Source organism: Oncorhynchus masou, chromosome 29 (assembly GCF_036934945.1).
Source record: "Oncorhynchus masou masou isolate Uvic2021 chromosome 29, UVic_Omas_1.1, whole genome shotgun sequence".
Lineage (NCBI taxonomy): Eukaryota > Metazoa > Chordata > Actinopteri > Salmoniformes > Salmonidae > Oncorhynchus > Oncorhynchus masou.
Genome location: NC_088240.1, coordinates 83,227,760 through 83,249,501, shown reverse-complemented (window position 1 = coordinate 83,249,501; position 21,742 = coordinate 83,227,760). Strand labels below are relative to the sequence as shown.

The 21,742-nt window shown below is 47.7% G+C and overlaps 1 protein-coding gene across 1 annotated transcript; it reads left to right on the top strand.

Annotated features, from left to right (window-relative positions):
- Positions 1 to 177: 177 nt before the first annotated feature.
- Positions 178 to 16,146, top strand: sec61b (SEC61 translocon subunit beta). The gene is given in 5 exon segments (XM_064946588.1): positions 178 to 330; positions 2,398 to 2,495; positions 3,914 to 4,021; positions 15,595 to 15,628; positions 15,631 to 16,146. Coding segments are annotated over 5 exon segments (300 nt in total). The 5' UTR covers positions 178 to 327; the 3' UTR covers positions 15,688 to 16,146.
- Positions 16,147 to 21,742: the final 5,596 nt, after the last annotated feature.

The following is a 21,742-nucleotide window of genomic DNA, read 5'->3' as shown; positions in this document are numbered from 1 at the left end:
AAAATTAGATTAAACAAATTAGAAATTAATGTACACTTTTTTTAATAAATCATTTTTACCATGAGATTATATATTAATCTACAATTTGTAATAAATTGAATCCGTTAGATGTCAATTATGAGCTTCTTGGTTCAGGCTTAACATAGGGCACCTAAAATGGTCCTTCGTTCTGTAATCGTGTCCTTTTTAGACAATCGTCATCTTTCTTGGATTCCTTCTGAATTTGTAGCGATTTGTGTACAGCACTGCTGCCCTTTTGACGTGGACTTCAGGTCGAAGAACAGTTGAAGTTTTCTTCTTTTGCTGAAATCCAAAGTGCAACTTAAAATGGTAAGAATTCTATAATTTTTCCAAATCATTTATATTGTTGTACACCTCTAACTTGGCTTTAGCCAACTGACTAGCTACCTTACGTTAGCTCTCATTCAATTTATATATAAAAATATATATAATATATATCCCATTTAGCAGACGCTTTTGTCCAAAGACTACAAGTCTACCTTACGTTAGCTCTCATTCAATTTAGCTAGGCATAACAGAGACATTCAATTAGCCTCTGTTAGCAAGCTAACCTAGTACAATTGCAGGCCTGATGTTATAGATTAGTCTTATTTAACATTGCTGTTTTATATTATAATCATTCTTTACCGCCGAGGTGACTGTCAGGTTTAGAAGCCATCTAAGGTAGCCAGCAAGCGAAAGTTAGTTAGTATGATGATCCATGATCTATTTGTATACGTGGCCATTTTTCGAATCGGCGAATCTTTATTCTGTAATGTAAGACAGCCAGACTATCATAAACAATCATTGCAATGACATGAACATTTAGAAATTACACTTGACTACGCTGTTTATGGCGCTTTAGGGTACTCATCGCTGGTAAAAAAAAGGGCCCCTAGTAGTAGCTAGTGAGCTCCTATATACACTGCTCAAAAAAATAAAGGGAACACTTAAACAACACAATGTAACTCCAAGTCAATCACTTCTGTGAAATCAAACTCCACTTAGGAAGCAACACTGATTGACAATAAATTTCACATGCTGTTGTGCAAATGGAATAGACAACAGGTGGAAATTATAGGCAATTAGCAAGACACCCCCAATAAAGGAGTGGTTCTGCTGATGGGGACCACAGAGCACTTCTCAGTTCCTATGCTTCCTGGCTTTGGTCACTTTTGAATGCTGGTGGTGCTTTCACTCTATTGGTAACATAAGACGGAGTCTACAACCCACACAAGTGGCTCAGGTAGTGCAGCTCATCCAGGATGGCACATCAATGCAAGCTGTGGCAAGAGGGTTTGCTGTGTCTGTCAGCGTAGTGTCCAGAGCATGGAGGCGCTACCAGGAGACAGGCCGTAGGAGGGCAACAACCCAGCAGCAGGACCGCTATCTCCGCCTTTGTGCAAGGAGGAGCACTGCCAGAGCCCTGCAAAATGACCTCCAGCAGGCCATAAATGTGCATGTTTCTGCTCAAACGATCAGAAACAGACTCCATGAGGGTGGTATGAGTGCCCGACGTCCACAGGTGGGGGTTGTGCTTACAGCCCAACACCGTGCAGAACGTTTTTCATTTGGCAGAGAACACCAAGATTGGCAAATTCGCCACTGGCGCCCTGTGCTCTTCACAGATGACAGCAGGTTCACACTGAGCACATGTGACAGAGTCTGGAGACGCCGTGCAGAACGTTCTGCTGCCTGCAACATCCTCCAGCATGACCGGTTTGGCGGTGGGTCATTCATGGTGTGGGGTGGCATTTCTTTGGGGGGCCGCACAGCCCTCCATGTGCTCGCCAGAGGTAGCCTGACTGCTATTAGGTACCGAGATGAGATCCTCAGACTCCTTGTGAGACCATATGCTGGTGCGGTTGGCCCTGGGTTCCTCCTAATGCAAGACAATGCTAGACCGCGTGTGGCTGGAGTGTGTCAGCAGTTCCTGCAAGATGAAGGCATTGATGCTATGGACTGGCCCGCCTGTTCCCCAGACCGGAATCCAATTGAGCACATCTGGGACATCATGTCTCGCTCCATCCACCAACGCCACGTTGCACCACAGACTGTCCAGGAGCATGCCCAGGCGTTGTAGGGAGGTCATACAGGCACGTGGAGGCCACACACACTACTGAGCCTCATTTTGACTTGATTTTGACTTTTTGTGTGATTTTGTTGTCAGCACATTCAACTATGTAAAGATAAATAATATTTCATTCATTCAGATCTTGGACGTGTTATTTTAGTGTTCCCTTTATTTTTTGAGCAGTGTATATTATGAGGAAGTTATTTGACTATCATTTCAGAGAACCCCACATCCAAAGTGGGTCAAATCCAATGGTTACATTTCTGTTTTATTCTGTAATCTTAGTATTTTGTGTGTTTTTAAAGTAACTGTCTCTTCCTCAGCCTGGACCAGCATCAAGTGCAACTAATGTGGGTGCAGGGAGCCGATCCCCCAGCAAGACAGTGGCCCCCCGCGCAGCAGGATCCACAGTCCGTCAGAGGTAATAAGAATTTATTACATTTCTATAGCGCTTTCATAACCTCAAAGCGCTTCAAAAACAAAATACGACTACATCATCATGGTGCATGGCAGCAAGAGCCACACACAACCTCACCCAATGCAGAAGGATCTACAACAAACAAACACCAAGACTCCAGTCAGACTCAAGACATTACATACTGGTACCCTTAACCACCCTCAAGCATCAACATTACCACCTAGCTCCAACCTATAACACAAGAGTACATTACTAAAATCAACTACATTTTAGGTAGACTAGAGGATGTAAAATGATTTGGGACCCTCCCCTGTCTCTCTGATGACACAATACTGTAGGTAGAGTGATGGTGTTTAGATATCCCTCTGTGTAGATACCATGAGATAGATGTTGGTGCTTTAGGCTTAATCAGTATGTAATCAGAGCCTCGCTATCATCATCATCATTACCCATTACTACCTTATCCCTCATTCACTCATTACCTCATTTAGCCCCCTTTAATCTCAGTGAATGTGTACAGCAGTTATGAATCACTACATCAGGACATTAACTACAGGCGCAAGTCTGAACACAAACTGCTGTAGTAGAGGGGGTTGGGTACTATCGTACTTCTACCTCAAATGGCAGTGTTTCCCCTACATTCATTTAGCAGCGGTGGCCCACTGCTTTTTGTGTATATCCAGGGGTCACATTAGCTTAACCACTTAACTCGACTTTCAATACGAAACCGGTGTTCTTTGGATTAGGGGCGTGCAACTAGTTTTACTTCACACAAAATGCATTGGTTCAACACATTCGGCAGAGAATCGTTTTCATCAAATGTCAACAGAAGTGCAACACTATTTGGCTTGCAGCCACATGTAAATTGGCTTACAATGAAAAAGCAAGGTATTTCTTGCAAAAACTATGCATGGCCATATTTCTGATGTTTATAGGAAATGTAGCTGGCTGGATTCTTTCTAATGCTTTGTTTTGCATTTTAACTGGCTGCCGGAGAGAAAAAACACCAAAGAAAAGTATCCTACACATCAGTGGTGCAACTGAAGCACAAATTACCTTTTACATTGCTGATTTGGAGCGAACCCTGACTGAAGCAGGGCAGAATTTACAATAAGCATTTAGAAAATGCTACGAGCTATTTTTTTCTGCAAAAAAAATAATTCCGTGTTAAACTCCCCATAACATTATTGTGTGACAGATATGGCTTAGAACTGCAGTTTCTGCAGAGGCAGCCTCTGTTTTTACATCTAACCATCTGAGACCAAAAAAAAACAAATGGTCAAAACTGGAGCAAATGAAGGTTTCAGTGTGCAGGCGACTCTGTAAAGGTGTGACTGACATGCTCTCATGTAAATAGCTTGTTGTCTCTTGAATATGATGTTATAGCTTCCATGTTGTGTGTCGTATGTGTGATGTCACAGGAAAGCAACGAGCAGTGGCACACGCAGTGCAGGCAGGACCACAGCGTCAGCGGGCGGCACAGGGGGCATGTGGCGCTTCTACACTGAGGACTCACCAGGACTCAAAGTGTGAGTGTATATACACACTCACACAAAGTCTCTAGGATTCCTTCAAATGCACACACACACAAGCTCTAGGATTCCTTCAAATGCACACACACACACATGTATCTCACACACACAACCATACACACTCACACAACCATACACACTCACACAAAGTCTCTAGGATTCCTTCAAATGCACACACACACCACACACACAAGCTCTAGGATTCCTTCAAATGCACACACACACACATGTATCTCACACACACACCACACACACAAGCTCTAGGATTCCTTCAAATGCACACACACACCACACACAAGCTCTAGGATTCCTTCAAATGCACGCACACACACACACACACACAAGCTCTAGGATTGTGTGAGATATATATATATATCTCACACACAAGCTCTAGGATTCCTTCAAATGCGCACACACATAATAAATATATAAAATATATAAAAATATATATTTATTTATTGTGTGTGCATTTGAAGGAATCCTAGAGCTTGTGTGTGAGATAGATAGATACCTACTGTGTGTGTCTCATATCTATGTACAGTTTTTATGAGGAAGAGCATGAATGTTTAATGGCAGTAAATGAGACTTAGGGGACTGAGGCTAAATGCTGATCAGACCCCAGGGTGTGTATGTTCCTGGAGCCCCCCCCTGCCCCCCGTCCCTTTACAGACACCGTGAGTTCAGCTCCATACTGTTCCTTAACACTCCAGCTTTCTAAGTCTGGCTGCTGTCTGACGCTCGGGCCGCTGTTCTATGCCTCCTGGTCACAGTTCTAGACTGAGACCACTACTGACAACGGTTAGAGATCTCCTCTACTCCACACAGTTCCAGTTGTCCTGCTGTAGTTACTGAGGGTGTTGCTCCTGTAGTCCAGGACAGACGGTTGTACGGTGGTATGTATCGAGTGTGTGTGTGTTGAACGCTGGTCTCAGAGCTTCATTAAGATCTACTCAGAAAGGTCAAGTCAATTACAGCCTTCAGAGAGGAGGGGGGTGGGGTTGGTATGGTAACACTCTCTCCCCCCACCCTTCCACTTCAGGGATGGCGCACCTTTTCTCATCAAATCCTCATCAATGAATGCAGAAACACAATAGGACCACATCTCTGCCTCCCAGGCAATGTTTCCCCTAGAATTGATCTAGATGGGGTGTAGAGGCACCCACATCTGCCAGAATGGAGATTTTCAATGAAAGTAATTTGACCAGTTGGGAGCAGGGGGTATCAGTGCTAGACAGTTATGTGAGGCCTGCCCCACCTCAGTAATGCTAGGAGAAACACTGGTCCCAGTTCAATGGTGGTAATTAAGCAATAAGCCAGGAGGGGGTGTGGATCATGGCCAATATACCGCGGCTAAGGGCTGTTCTTATCCACAACGCTGAGTGCCTGGACAACGCCCTTAGCCATGATATATTGCCCATATACCACACACCCCGGGGTGCCTTATTGCTATTATAAACTGGTTACCATTGTCATTAAAGCAGTAAAAATAAAAGTTTTGTCAAACCTGTAGTATTTTTAACTTTTATTTAACTAGGCAAGTCAGTGAAGAACACATTTGTATTTTCAATGACAGCCTGCTAACAGGAGGTAAACTGCCTGTTCAGGGGCAGAACAACAGATTTGTACCTTAACAGCTCAGGGACTTGCAACCTTTCGGTTACTAGTCCAACGCTCTAACCACTAGGCTACCCTGCCACCCCGTTCTGATGCCCTCAGCCAATCAGCATTCAGGGCTCGAACCACCCAGTTTATAAGGCTGGTTGGTGCTCAAAAGGAGCTCCATATGAACCACCTGTCTGACTTTTGTCCAGGAGAAGAAAAAATCCCATTACGAAATAATGCTTTTTAGTCTATTGACGTAAAACCAGTCGATGGAAATACATTTGACTCGTCATGCTTATCAGTCTATAGTTTCATTTGCATAATTTAGTGGAATAAAATTGCGTGTACAGTATATTCATTGTCCTTATCACGCATGTAGGCTTACAGTATACTGGCAGCCTTTATCACGTGTGTAGGCTTACAGTATACGGGCAGCCGTTATCATGCGTGTAGGCTTACGGACAGCCGTTATCACGCGTGTAGGCTTACAGTATACTGGCAGCCGTTACCACGCGTGTAGGCTTACAGTATACTGGCAGCCTTTATCACGTGTGTAGGCTTACGGACAGCCGTTATCACGCGTGTAGGCTTACAGTATACTGGCAGCCTTTATCACGTGTGTAGGCTTACAGTATACTGGCAGCCTTTATCACGTGTGTAGGCTTACAGTATACTGGCAGCCTTTATCACGTGTGTAGGCTTACAGTATACTGGCAGCCTTTATCACGCGTGTAGGCTTACAGTATACGGGCAGCCGTTATCACGCGCGTGTAGGCTTACGGACAGCCGTTATCACGCGCGTGTAGCCTTACAGTATACGGGCAGCCGTTATCACGCGTGTAGGCTTACGGACAGCCGTTATCACGCGTGTAGCCTTACAGTATACTGGCAGCCGTTACCACGCGTGTAGGCTTACTGGCAGCCGTTATCACGTGTGTAGGCTTACAGTATACGGGCAGCCGTTATCATGCGTGTAGGCTTACGGACAGCCGTTATCACGTGTGTGGGCTTACAGTATACTGGCAGCCTTTATCACGTGTGTAGGCTTACAGTATACTGGCAGCCGTTATCACGCGTGTAGGCTTACGGACAGCCGTTATCACGCGTGTAGCCTTACAGTATACTGGCAGCCGTTACCACGCGTGTAGGCTTACAGTATACTGGCAGCCTTTATCACGTGTGTAGGCTTACAGTATACTGGCAGCCGTTATCACGCGTGTAGGCTTACGGACAGCCGTTACCACGCGTGTAGGCTTACAGTATACTGGCAGCCGTTACCACGCGTGTAGGCTTACAGTATACTGGCAGCCGTTATCACGTGTGTAGGCTTACAGTATACGGGCAGCCGTTATCATGCGTGTAGGCTTACAGTATACTGGCAGCCTTTATCACGTGTGTAGGCTTACAGTATACTGGCAGCCTTTATCACGCGTGTAGGCTTACAGTATACTGGCAGCCTTTATCACGTGTGTAGGCTTACAGTATACTGGCAGCCTTTATCACGCGTGTAGGCTTACAGTATACTGGCAGCCTTTATCACGCGTGTAGGCTTACAGTATACTGGCAGCCTTTATCACGCGTCTAGGCTTACAGTATACTGGCAGCCTTTATCACGCGTGTAGGCTTACAGTATACTGGCAGCCGTTATCACGCGTGTAGGCTTACAGTATACTGGCAGCCTTTATCACGCGTGTAGGCTTACAGTATACTGGCAGCCTTTATCACGCGTGTAGGCTTACAGTATACTGGCAGCCGTTATCACGCATGTAGGCTTACGGGCAGCCGTTATCACGCGTGTAGGCTTACGGGCAGCCGTTATCACGCGTGTAGGCTTACGGGCAGCCGTTATCACGCGTGTAGGCTTACAGTATACTGGCAGCCTTTATCACGCGTGTAGGCTTACAGTATACTGGCAGCCTTTATCACGCGTGTAGGCTTACAGTATACTGGCAGCCTTTATCATGCGTGTAGGCTTACAGTATACTGGCAGCCTTTATCACGCGTGTAGGCTTACAGTATACTGGCAGCCTTTATCACGCGTGTAGGCTTACAGTATACTGGCAGCCGTTATCACGCGTGTAGGCTTACGGGCAGCCGTTATCACGCGTGTAGGCTTACGGGCAGCCGTTATCACGCGTGTAGGCTTACGGGCAGCCGTTATCACGCTGCGTGTAGGCTTACGGGCAGCCGTTATCACGCGTGTAGGCTTACGGGCAGCCGTTATCACGCGTGTAGGCTTACGGGCAGCCGTTATCACGCGTGTAGGCTTACGGGCAGCCGTTATCACGCGTGTAGGCTTACGGGCAGCCGTTATCACGCGTGTAGGCTTACAGTATACTGGCAGCCTTTATCACGCGTGTAGGCTTACAGTATACTGGCAGCCTTTATCATGCGTGTAGACTTACAGTATACTGGCAGCCTTTATCACGCGTGTAGGCTTACAGTATACTGGCAGCCTTTATCACGCGTGTAGGCTTACAGTATACTGGCAGCCGTTATCACGCGTGTAGGCTTACGGGCAGCCGTTATCACGCGTGTAGGCTTACGGGCAGCCGTTATCACGCGTGTAGGCTTACGGGCAGCCGTTATCACGCGTGTAGGCTTACGGGCAGCCGTTATCACGCGTGTAGGCTTACGGGCAGCCGTTATCACGCGTGTAGGCTTACGGGCAGCCGTTATCACGCGTGTAGGCTTACGGGCAGCCGTTATCACGCGTGTAGGCTTACGGGCAGCCGTTATCACGCGTGTAGGCTTACGGGCAGCCTTTATCACGCGTGTAGGCTTACAGTATACTGGCAGCCTTTATCACGCGTGTAGGCTTACAGTATACTGGCAGCCTTTATCACGCGTGTAGGCTTACAGTATACTGGCAGCCTTTATCACGCGTGTAGGCTTACAGTATACTGGCAGCCTTTATCACGCGTGTAGGCTTACAGTATACTGGCAGCCGTTATCACGCGTGTAGGCTTACGGGCAGCCGTTATCACGCGTGTAGGCTTACGGGCAGCCGTTATCACGCGTGTAGGCTTACGGGCAGCGTTATCACGCGTGTAGGCTTACGGGCAGCCGTTATCACGCGTGTAGGCTTACGGGCAGCCGTTATCACGCGTGTAGGCTTACGGGCAGCCGTTATCACGCGTGTAGGCTTACGGGCAGCCGTTACCACGCGTGTAGGCTTACAGTATACTGGCAGCCGTTACCACGCGTGTAGGCTTACAGTATACTGGCAGCCGTTACCACGCGTGTAGGCTTACGGACAGCCGTTATCACGCGTGTAGCCTTACAGTATACGGGCAGCCGTTATCACGCGTGTAGGCTTACAGTATACTGGCAGCCGTTACCACGCGTGTAGGCTTACAGTATACTGGCAGCCTTTATCACGTGTGTAGGCTTACGGACAGCCGTTATCACGCGTGTAGGCTTACAGTATACTGGCAGCCTTTATCACGCGTGTAGGCTTACAGTATACTGGCAGCCTTTATCACGCGTGTAGGCTTACAGTATACTGGCAGCCTTTATCACGTGTGTAGGCTTACAGTATACTGGCAGCCTTTATCACGTGTGTAGGCTTACAGTATACTGGCAGCCTTTATCACGCGTGTAGGCTTACAGTATACGGGCAGCCGTTATCACGCGTGTAGGCTTACGGACAGCCGTTATCACGCGTGTAGCCTTACAGTATACGGGCAGCCGTTATCACGCGTGTAGGCTTACGGACAGCCGTTATCACGCGTGTAGCCTTACAGTATACTGGCAGCCGTTACCACGCGTGTAGGCTTACTGGCAGCCGTTATCACGTGTGTAGGCTTACAGTATACGGGCAGCCGTTATCATGCGTGTAGGCTTACGGACAGCTGTTATCACGTGTGTGGGCTTACAGTATACTGGCAGCCTTTATCACGTGTGTAGGCTTACAGTATACTGGCAGCCGTTATCACGCGTGTAGGCTTACGGACAGCCGTTATCACGCGTGTAGCCTTACAGTATACTGGCAGCCGTTACCACGCGTGTAGGCTTACAGTATACTGGCAGCCTTTATCACGTGTGTAGGCTTACAGTATACTGGCAGCCGTTATCACGCGTGTAGGCTTACGGACAGCCGTTATCACGCGTGTAGGCTTACAGTATACTGGCAGCTGTTACCACGCGTGTAGGCTTACAGTATACTGGCAGCCGTTATCACGTGTGTAGGCTTACAGTATACGGGCAGCCGTTATCATGCGTGTAGGCTTACAGTATACTGGCAGCCTTTATCACGTGTGTAGGCTTACAGTATACTGGCAGCCTTTATCACGCGTGTAGGCTTACAGTATACTGGCAGCCTTTATCACGTGTGTAGGCTTACAGTATACTGGCAGCCTTTATCACGCGTGTAGGCTTACAGTATACTGGCAGCCTTTATCACGCGTGTAGGCTTACAGTATACTGGCAGCCTTTATCACGCGTCGTCTAGGCTTACAGTATACTGGCAGCCTTTATCACGCGTGTAGGCTTACAGTATACTGGCAGCCGTTATCACGCGTGTAGGCTTACAGTATACTGGCAGCCTTTATCACGCGTGTAGGCTTACAGTATACTGGCAGCCTTTATCACGCGTGTAGGCTTACAGTATACTGGCAGCCGTTATCACGCGTGTAGGCTTACGGGCAGCCGTTATCACGCGTGTAGGCTTACGGGCAGCCGTTATCACGCCGTGTAGGCTTACGGGCAGCCGTTATCACGCGTGTAGGCTTACAGTATACTGGCAGCCTTTATCACGCGTGTAGGCTTACAGTATACTGGCAGCCTTTATCACGCGCGTGTAGGCTTACAGTATACTGGCAGCCTTTATCACGCGTGTAGGCTTACAGTATACTGGCAGCCTTTATCACGCGTGTAGGCTTACAGTATACTGGCAGCCTTTATCACGCGTGTAGGCTTACAGTATACTGGCAGCCGTTATCACGCGTGTAGGCTTACGGGCAGCCGTTATCACGCGTGTAGGCTTACGGGCAGCCGTTATCACGCGTGTAGGCTTACGGGCAGCCGTTATCACGCGTGTAGGCTTACGGGCAGCCGTTATCACGCGTGTAGGCTTACGGGCAGCGTTATCACGCGTGTAGGCTTACGGGCAGCCGTTATCACGCGTGTAGGCTTACGGGCAGCCGTTATCACGCGTGTAGGCTTACGGGCAGCCGTTATCACGCGTGTAGGCTTACGGGCAGCCGTTACCACGCGTGTAGGCTTACAGTATACTGGCAGCCGTTACCACGCGTGTAGGCTTACAGTATACTGGCAGCCTTTATCACGCGTGTAGGCTTACAGTATACGGGCAGCCGTTATCACGCGTGTAGGCTTACGGACAGCCGTTATCACGCGTGTAGCCTTACAGTATACGGGCAGCCGTTATCACGCGTGTAGGCTTACGGACAGCCGTTATCACGCGTTTTTACTGACAGCCGTTATCACGCGTGTAGCCTTACAGTATACTGGCAGCCGTTACCACGCGTGTAGGCTTACAGTATACGGGCAGCCGTTATCATGCGTGTAGGCTTACGGACAGCCGCATCACGCGTGTGTAGGCTTACAGTATACTGGCAGCCTTTATCACGTGTGTAGGCTTACAGTATACTGGCAGCCGTTATCACGCGTGTAGGCTTACGGACAGCCGTTATCACGCGTGTAGCCTTACAGTATACTGGCAGCCGTTACCACGCGTGTAGGCTTACAGTATACTGGCAGCCTTTATCACGTGTGTAGGCTTACAGTATACTGGCAGCCGTTATCACGCGTGTAGGCTTACGGACAGCCGTTATCACGCGTGTAGGCTTACAGTATACTGGCAGCCGTTACCACGCGTGTAGGCTTACAGTATACTGGCAGCCGTTACCACGCGTGTAGGCTTACAGTATACGGGCAGCCGTTATCATGCGTGTAGGCTTACGGACAGCCGTTATCACGTGTGTAGGCTTACAGTATACTGGCAGCCTTTATCACGTGTGTAGGCTTACAGTATACTGGCAGCCGTTATCACGCGTGTAGGCTTACGGACAGCCGTTATCACGCGTGTAGCCTTACAGTATACTGGCAGCCGTTACCACGCGTGTAGGCTTACAGTATACTGGCAGCCTTTATCACGTGTGTAGGCTTACAGTATACTGGCAGCCGTTATCACGCGTGTAGGCTTACGGACAGCCGTTATCACGCGTGTAGGCTTACAGTATACTGGCAGCCGTTACCACGCGTGTAGGCTTACAGTATACTGGCAGCCGTTATCACGTGTGTAGGCTTACAGTATACGGGCAGCCGTTATCATGCGTGTAGGCTTACGGACAGCCGTTATCACGCGTGTAGGCTTACAGTATACTGGCAGCCTTTATCACGTGTGTAGGCTTACAGTATACTGGCAGCCTTTATCACGCGTGTAGGCTTACAGTATGCTGGCAGCCTTTATCACGCGTGTAGGCTTACAGTATACTGGCAGCCTTTATCACGCGTGTAGGCTTACAGTATACTGGCAGCCGTTATCACGCGTGTAGGCTTACAGTATACTGGCAGCCTTTATCACGCGTGTAGGCTTACAGTATACTGGCAGCCTTTATCACGCGTGTAGGCTTACAGTATACTGGCAGCCTTTATCACGCGTGTAGGCTTACAGTATACTGGCAGCCGTTATCACGCGTGTAGGCTTACGGGCAGCCGTTATCACGCGTGTAGGCTTACGGGCAGCCGTTATCACGCGTGTAGGCTTACGGGCAGCCGTTATCACGCGTGTAGGCTTACGGGCAGCCGTTATCACGCGTGTAGGCTTACGGGCAGCCGTTATCACGCGTGTAGGCTTACGGGCAGCCGTTATCACGCGTGTAGGCTTACGGGCAGCCGTTATCACGTTATCACAGTATACTGGTGGCCTTTGAGTGTAAAATCTGTCAGTGAGAGCTACTGCTGCAGCATCTCAAACAGTAAATGTGTAGTCAACGGAAGGCAGGCTTCATCAGCACGTCACACACCACTTTGCAATGAGCTGGAGACTGTAAGCTTTTTGAAAACATTTACTTCATTGTTTGAAACCTGAACGTTTTAATACATGAGGTATGTTTTACCTTGCTTCAAAGTAGCTTAGTCAAAATCAGACCATATCTGTGGAGGCAATTCCTTTATATCAACTTTCTTTCATTGTCCAGTAGGCAAAGACACAATCCTAGTCATATTATCAACCCATGTAGTTGTTACATATTACATCTCCCCTCTTTCCCCTCTACATTTCTACCGGATATTTTTATCTGTCACATGAAAACGCCTGTGTTTGACAGTGGTGTTCTCATGCTAATTGCATTATGGAATGAACATTTGTGCGTAGCCTACTGCCTTGTGCGCATTTCTGCGCTGTAGCCTATGTCTACTGGTTGTATGAATTTGAGATCCATCTTTCCACAACTGTCTGGAAGAGTCTGTGTTTCTCGACACGCAGACCAATAGAATGGGTAAACTAATAGATTGACAGGCTCATGATGTTGCTGTTTGTTACTCATCTTGTTGTCTGAGGAAAGTCTATGTGGACAGTTATTCTAACATCTTCAATGTGCACATAACAATTTGGTAAGAAGGACCGCACGTTGTTGCGTGTTGTGTTAATATGAATTAGCGTATTTTAAATGTGATTCCAGTCATTCTGAGCACCGTGGGTGAACACCCTAATCCTGTTACTCACCCAATGCATATGGGTCCAGTAGATTTCACATGCTCTCGGTCAAATGTCCGGAGCAACGTTTTCCTAATGGAAACCCTGTACAACACTAAGCCCCAGGCTACTTCTCTCTCCTGCTCTCTCACTATATATACAAAAGTATGTGGACACCCCTTCAAATTAGGGGATTTGTCCAGCACACAGCCATGCTATCATAGACAAACATTGGCAGTAGAACGGCCTTACTGAAGAGCTCAGTGACTTTCAACGTGGCACCGTCATAGGATGCCACCTTTTCAACAAGTCAGTTCGTCAAATTTCTGCCCTGCTAGAGCTGCCCCGGTCAACTAAGTGCTGTTACTATGGAGTGGAAATGTCTAGGAGCAACAACGGCTCAGCCGCGAAGTGGTAGGCCACATAAGCTCACAGAACGGGACAGCCGAGTGCTGAACCGCTTGCAACACTCACTACCGAGTTATAAACTTCCTTTGGAAGCAACATCAGCACAATAACTGTTTTTCGAGAGCATCATGAAATGGGTTTCCATGGCCGGGTAGCCCCACAGAAGCCTAAGATCACCATGCGCTATGCCATGGTGATGAATCACGCTTCACCATCTGGCAGTCCAACGGACGAAATCTGGGTTTGGCGGATGCCAGGAGAATGCTACCTGCCCAAATGAATTGTTCCAACTGTAAAGTTTGGTGGTGGAGGAGGAATAATGGTCTCAGGCTGTTTTGCATGGTTTGGGCTTTGTCTCTTCGTTCTGAGAAGGGAAGTCTTAACGCTACAATGACGTTCTAGACGATTCCGTGCTTCCAACTTTGTGGCAACAGTTTGAGGAAGGCACTTTCCTGTTTCAGCATGACCATAACTACATGCACAAAGCGAGGTAGATACAAAAATTATTTGTCAAGATCAGTGTGGAAGAACTGGCTTGCACAGAGCCCTGACCTCAACCCCATCGAACTTCATTGGGATGAATTGCAACACCAATTGCAAGCCAGGCCTAATCAACCAACATCATTGCCTGACCTGAATGGAAGCAAGTTCCCACAGTAATGTTCTGGTGGAAAGCCTTCCCAGAAGAGTGGAGGCTGTTATAGCATCAAAGGAAGCGACCAACTCTTAATTTTCATGATACTAGAATGAGATTTTTGATGAAAAGGTGTCCACATACTTTTGGTCATGTAGTGTATAGCTCCACAAGTGCATACTGGAGGGCCCTCAAACTCAACTCTGGACCTGGAAGCCAGTTCCACTGCTTTGTGTCATTGTTCCCCTCTAGTGGCACACCAGGTGTGTGTAATTAATGATCAGGTAGAACAGAAGCAGCAGACTCTGTACCTCGTAGGGTGAGTTGAATACCACTGCTGTAGGGGATTGGGCCAGTTTGGGATTGTGCCACTGTTTTCTGTGTGTATGCATAGTAACCTATGTCTCTCCTCAGTGTATGGGTGATAACCTGCGTGTGTCTCTCCTCTGTATATGTATATGGGTGGTAACCTGTGTGTGTATGGGTGGTAACCTGTGTGTGGTCTCTCCTCAGAGGGTCCGGCTGGTAACCTGTGTGTGTGTGTGTCTCTCCTCAGAGGTCCGGTGTGTGTGTGTGTGGTCTGGTAACCTGTGTGTGTGTGTGTGTCTCTCCTCAGAGGTCCGGCTGGTAACCTGTGTGTGTGTGTGGTCTCTCCTCAGAGGTCCGGCTGGTAACCTGTGTGTGTGTGTGGTCTCTCCTCAGAGGTCCGGCTGGTAACCTGTGTGTGTGTGGGTGGTAACGTATGAGTGGTAACCTGTGTGTGTGTGTGGTCTCTCCTCAGAGGTCCGGCTGGTAACCTGTGTGTGTGTGGTCTCTCCTCAGAGGTCCGGCTGGTAACCTGTGTGTGTGTGGGTGGTAACGTATGAGTGGTAACCTGTGTGTGTGTGTGGTCTCTCCTCAGAGGTCCGGCTGGTAACCTGTGTGTGTGTGGGTGGTAACGTATGAGTGGTAACCTGTGTGTGTGTGTGGTCTCTCCTCAGAACCTGTGTCCGGCTGGTAACCTGTGTGTGTGTGGGTGGTAACGTATGAGTGGTAACCTGTGTGTGTGTGTGGTCTCTCCTCAGAGAGGTAACCTGTGTGTGTGTGGGTGGTAACTGGTGGTAACCTGTGTGTGTGTGGGTGGTGGTAACCTGTGTGAGTGGTAACCTGTGTGTGTGTGTGGTCTCTCCTCAGAGGTCCGGCTGGTAACCTGTGTGTGTGTGTCTCTCCTCAGAGGTCCGGCTGGTAACCTGGGTGGTAACCTGTGTGTGTGTGGTCTCTCCTCAGAGGTCCAGTACCAGTGCTGGTGATGAGTTTGCTGTTCTGTTCATCGCGTCGGTCTTCATGCTGCACATCTGGGGGAAGTACACCCGCTCCTAAACCCCGCCCCATGACCCTACACCCTCAACCCCTGACCCTGCGGCGCAGCTTCTTAACACATCAGACCTGGACCAAACAACCAACCAACCTGAATCCCCAACAACACTACTCGCCTGTCCCGGCGGGCGGTACAGCCCCAATCTGTCTGGTGTTCTCTTAGAGCAGGGCAGCAGTCTAGTGTCCAACTCAAACTGAACTGCAGACCACCAGTGTGTTGACCTTGAACACAGATCATCTAGGACTGAATCCTGCCATGAGACTCATCTCCTACTGGCTGCTGTAGGTCCTGGTGATGACAGTGTGTGATTCCTCTCCAGGATCAGGCACCTAGTCCCCTCATCAGGCCATCAGTCAGCATCTAGATATTTCAGCCTGAATTGGAACCTGTAGATCTTTTGTTAACATCATTTGGACAACATTTTTATTGTGATATTGTACAATAAATGAACTCAAACAGAATTTGTTGTGTGTTGGATGTCCATATTAGCATTTACACTCTGTAAAACTGCTTCATGCAAATTCATGATCCTTGTGTGCCTCTCAGGACACCTTGTCTGCTGCCAATCATGGTCTTTAGTGTCTGTATGTGGGTTTCCCATTGCACTGTATTAGACCATGTCCCAGAGCTCATGTACTGTACACTGCCTTTGGCAAAGTGTAGCTAATTTAGTGTGGATCAATCAATGTCCGTACAGTTACATGGCACCGTATACCTTTTGTGTATATACTGTATGGACCAAGGGAGTGGTTAGGTTTTATAGACATCTTTAATATTTGATTTCTATTGAAATGAGCTACGAATTCAAGCGTTACCCATGGCACTGTATGTGACAGGTGTGTAGGTTTCCTGCCAGGTACAGGCTGTATCAGGTATGTTCAGGAGAGCACCAGCCTTTTTCAAACCGCTCCTCAGGGACCCCCAGACATTTCACCATTTCGTTGTAACCTCATTCAGTTAGTCAAGGGCTTGATGATTAGTTGACTGCTGTGCTAGCTCTGGAACAGTTCATGGTATGGAAAGGCCTGGGGGTCCCTGAGGAGGAGTTTGACAAGGCTTGTCTTACACCAGGGCTTCCCAAACTCGGTCCTGGGGTGTCCCCTGGGTGAATGTTTTAGTTTTTTCCCAGGCACTACACAGCTGACTCAAATAACCAACCCATCAATCTTTGATTATTTGAATCTGCTGTGTAGTGCTGGGGCAAAAAATAAATAACACATGCCCCCAGGGGGGCCCCAGGACCTAGTTTGGGAAACCTTTCCTCGACCCGCATTAGAATAGCATCATCCTAAGGGGAGAGCAAAGGAATCTCACACACACACACAGGAAAAGAGGATATACTGTAGGTCACTTTATAGTAACAATATAATAGCCATAAGCTATGACTTCTATGGCTGACTATAAAATATGTGATAAATTCAAAGCGCTGTACAGTACGTTCCATTACAACTGACTTTATTCCAGTGGTGAAGAACCCTTCATCCTCCTCTACCTCTATTTCTCTGGGAGGACAGGCTCATACTAATACATGGAATGGTATTGACACACATTTGTATTTGATACCATTTCGTTCACTTAATTTCAGTCATTCTTATGAGCCGTCCTCCCCTCACCAGCCTCCTGTGGAGAGGAGAATAAACATAATATGCTATTTAGAAGACGTTGTTCTCCAAAGATGTGCATTTAATGAGTTTATTTTACATACGGATGGACCCGGTTATCAAACCCACTATCCTGGCTTTGGAAGTGCCTTGCTCTACCAAATGATCTGCAGAGGACTACACAGGAGAGAGAAATATAAAGTGACTGATCTTCTCCCATCCTCTCCTCTTTTTGGTTCCTGTCATCCTCTCCTCTTCTCTTTGGTTCCTGTCACCTCTCCTCTCTCCTCTTTGGTTCCTGTCATCCTCTCCTCTCTCCTCTTTGGTTCCTGTCATCCTCTCTTCTCTTTGGTTCCTGTCATCCTCTCCTCTCTCCTCTTTGGTTCCTGTCATCCTCTCCTCTTTGGTTCTCCTCTTTCTTTGGTTCCTGTCATCATCTCCTCTCTCCTCTTTGGTTCCTGTCATCCTCTCCTCTCTTCTCTTTGGTTCCTGTCATCCTCTCCTCTCTCCTCTTTGCTTCCTGTCATCCTCTCCTCTCTTCATCCTTTCTCTTCTCTTTGGTTCCTGTCATCTTCTCCTCTCTTCGGCTCCTGTCATCCTCTCCTCTCTCTTCTCTTTGGTTGCTGTCATCTTCTCCTCTCCCTGTCACCTCTCCTCTCTCCTCTTTGGTTCCTGTCATCCTCTCCTCTCTCCTTTGGTTTTTCCTCTCCTCTCTCCTTTTTGGTTCCTCATCCTCTCCTCTCTCCCTCTTTGTTCCTGTCATCCTCTTCTCTTTGGTTCCTGTCATCCTCTCCTCTCTTTTTCCTGGTTCCTGTCATCCTCTCCTCTCTCTTTGGTTCCTGTCATCCTCTCCTCTCTCCTGTCTCTTTGGTTCCTGTCATCCTCTCTCTTTGGTTCCTGTCATCCTCTCCTCTCTTCTCTTTGGTTCATGTCATCCTCTCCTCTCTTCTCTTTGGTTCCTGTCATCCTCCCTCTCTCCTCTTTGGTTCCTGGTCATCCTCTCCTCTCTCTCTTTGGTTCCTGTCATCCTCCCCTCTCTCCTCTTTGGTTCCTGTCATCCTCTCCTCTCTCTTTGGTTCCTGTCATCCTCTCTCTCTCTTTGGTTCCTGTCATCCTCTCCTCTCTCTCTTTGGTTCCTGTCATCCTCTCCTCTCTTCTCTTTGGTTCCTGTCATCCTCTCCTCTCTTCGGTTCCTGTCATCCTCTCCTCTCTCTTTTTGGTTCTCTTTGGTTCCTGTCATCTTCTCCTCTCTCCTCTTTGGTTCCTGTCATCCTCTCCGCTCTCTTCTCCTCTTTGGTTCCTGTCATCCTCTCCTCTCTCCTCTTTGGTTCCTGTCATCGTTCCTGTCACCCTCTCTCTCTCTTTGGTTCCTGTCATCCTCTCCTCTCTTCTCTTTGGTTCCTATCATCCTTCTCTCCTGTCATCCTCTCTTCTCTTTGGTTCCTGTCATCTTCTCCTCTCTTCTCTTTGGTTCCTGTCATCCTCTCCTCTCTCTTCTTCTCTTGGTTCCTGTCATCTTCTCCTCTCTTTGGTTCCTGTCACCTCTCCGCTCTCCTCTTTGGTTCCTGTCACCTCTCCTCTCTTCTCTTTGGTTCCTGTCATCCTCTCTTCTCTTCTCTTTGGTTCCTGTCATCCTCTCCTCTCTTCTCTTTGCTTCCTGTCATCCTCTCCTCTCTCCTCTTTGCTACCTGTCATCCTCTCCTCTCTCCTCTTTGCTTCCTGTCATCCTCTCCTCTCTCCTCTTTGGTTCCTGTCATCCTCTCCTCTCTTCTCTTTGCTTCCTGTCATCCTCCTCTCTCCTCTTTGGTTCCTGTCATCCTCTCCTCTCTTCTCTTTGCTTCCTGTCATCCTCCTCTTTCCTCTTTGCTTCTTGTCATCCTCTCCTCTCTTCTCTTTGGTTCCTGTCATCCTCTCCTCTCTCCTCTTTGCTTCCTGTCATCCTCTCCTCTCTTCTCTTTGGTTCCTGTCATCCTCTCTTCTCTTTGGTTCCTGTCACCTCTCCTCTCTCCTCTTTGTTTCCTGTCATCCTCTCCTCTCTTCTCTTTGGTTCCTGTCATCCTCTCTCTCTCTCTTGGTTCCTCTCTTCTCATCTTCTCTCTCTTCTCTTTGCTTCCTCTCTCTTCTCTTTGCTTCCCCTCATCCTCTCCTCTCTTCTCTTTGCTTCCTCTCATCCTCTCCTCTCTCTTCTCTTTGCTTCCTCTCATCTCCTCTCTCTTCTCTTTACTTCCTCTCATCTCCTCTCTCTTCTCTTTGCTTCCTCTCATCTCCTCTCTCTTCTCTTTGCCTCCTCATCTCCCCTCTCTTCTCCTTGGTTCCTCTCCCCTTCTCTCCTCTTTGTATTTGATGCCATTCCACCTATTCTGCTTTAGCCATTATCACAAGCTCCTCGTCCCCTATTAAGTTCCACCAACCTCCTGTGGTGGCTTCATACACACGGTATATAATCGCACTGAATAGGATGCTGTCTACCAACTCAAAGCTGTGAGATCTGTTGCTCTTTGCTCGAGACACTAATACTAACTGAACAGAAAGACCGTGAGGACCACTCACTCCTAGAACAAAGACCATTCAACTCTCCAGGCATGCCAAGACCATGCACTCACACAAAAAGACAGCTCACTGCCTCACACATAGACCACTTACCACTATGATCGCTGAAACCACTCGTAGTACTATTTGTTGTGTGCAAGACAGATGGTACATTGGACCTGTGTTATGAATGTAGTCCTACCAGAGGAAGCTGGTGGGAGGAGCTATAGGAGAACGGGTTCATTGTAATGGCTGCAGTGGGAATAAACAAACCATATGTTTGTGTTTGATACCGTTCCGTTGATTCCGTTCCAGCCATTACAATGAGCCCTTCCTCCTATAGCTCCTCCCACCAGCCTCCTCTGAGTCCTACCTAGTTAGTCATATCTGTCATGTCTGTACCTGTGAGTCTGGTGATTGTCTTCTCTTGTTAGAGAGAAAGGTCTTGGTTAGCCAGGTGTCCAGTCGGTCTTCTTTATTCTCATTCTCAGCTGGGCTAGGTCTTGCTCTGCCTGCTGCAGTGACATTATCAGCCTGAAGGGGGTGCTCCAGACTACTGTGTGAAGCTCAGTCACTGTGGAGGGAGACAAGAAGCTATCTCTCCGCTCCACACAGAGCTCTACTACTGTAGAAGTCTTGCCACCGGGCACACACTGGTTGAATCAACATTGTTTACACGTTGAACCAACATGTAATCAACATTCAATTGAGTCTATTTAGAGTAAAACATCCCATATTGCATTCCTGCTATTAACTTCTCATAAACAAGCTTCTCACTCGTCTGAAGGACTTTTGCCAGTTTATTCTGTCTCTCATTGCATCCTCCCTGTAATTGCCACTAGTAACTGACTGCATTTGACTAGAGCTTTTGATACATACGAACAAGATGAAGTGACACTGTATGGCTGTTTCTCTGTGTGGACCTCTCTGGTCAGTTACACTTCTGGAGTTCTGAGGACAGCATTCCCTGGATGACCATGGTAGAAAAGCTTCCCTGGATGACCATGGTAGAAAAGCATTCCCTGGATGACCATTATAGAAAAGCATTCCCTGGATGACCATGATAGAAAAGCATTCCCTGGATGACCATGGTAGAAAAGCATTCCCTGGATGACCATGGTAGAAAAGCATTTCCTGGATGACCATGGTAGAAAAGCATTTCCTGGATGACCATGGTAGAAAAGCATTCCCTGGATGACCATGGTAGAAAAGCATTCCCTGGATGACCATGGTAGAAAAGCATTCCCTGGATGACCATGGTAGAAAAGCATTCCCTGGATCACCATGGTAGAAAAGCATTCCCTGGATGACCATGGTAGAAAAGCATTCCCTGGATGACCATGGTAGAAAAGCATTTCCTGGATGACCATGGTAGAAAAGGACAAACGTGTCAGTAATAGTGACCAGTGGTGCTACAAACCTGTTTATCATGAATTATTTTTCTCATGAGTGTGGTTTAACTATGCACATGTTTCACCATGAGTGTTTTGACCATATTCCCTGGATGACCATTGGATGACCATGGTAGAAAAGCATTGAAAAAGCCCTGGATGACGTGGTGACAATTCTGCATGACGATCGATTGATCGGAATTCTCACACGTGACCAATAATTCAAAATATGAAAACAGTTGTCATGTACACACTAGTTGTCCAGCCTGCAGTCCTCTTGTAGCTACCACTGAAGATGACACTGATGTGTGTGTGTTTCTGCCAGCCTGAATGCTGGTTCCTTGTGTTTAGTGTAGCATCTGAATGCTGTTCATTAATTCATCCTGTCAACCTACTCCAGTTTCACATGAGCTCCCAGAGTTCATGGCAAATCCTGTTTATCACCGGCCTTACACACACACAACACCGCACACTGGCCCAACACACTGTGGCCCAACACGGCACCATGCCAGAACTACTCAACAGAGCGATTAAAT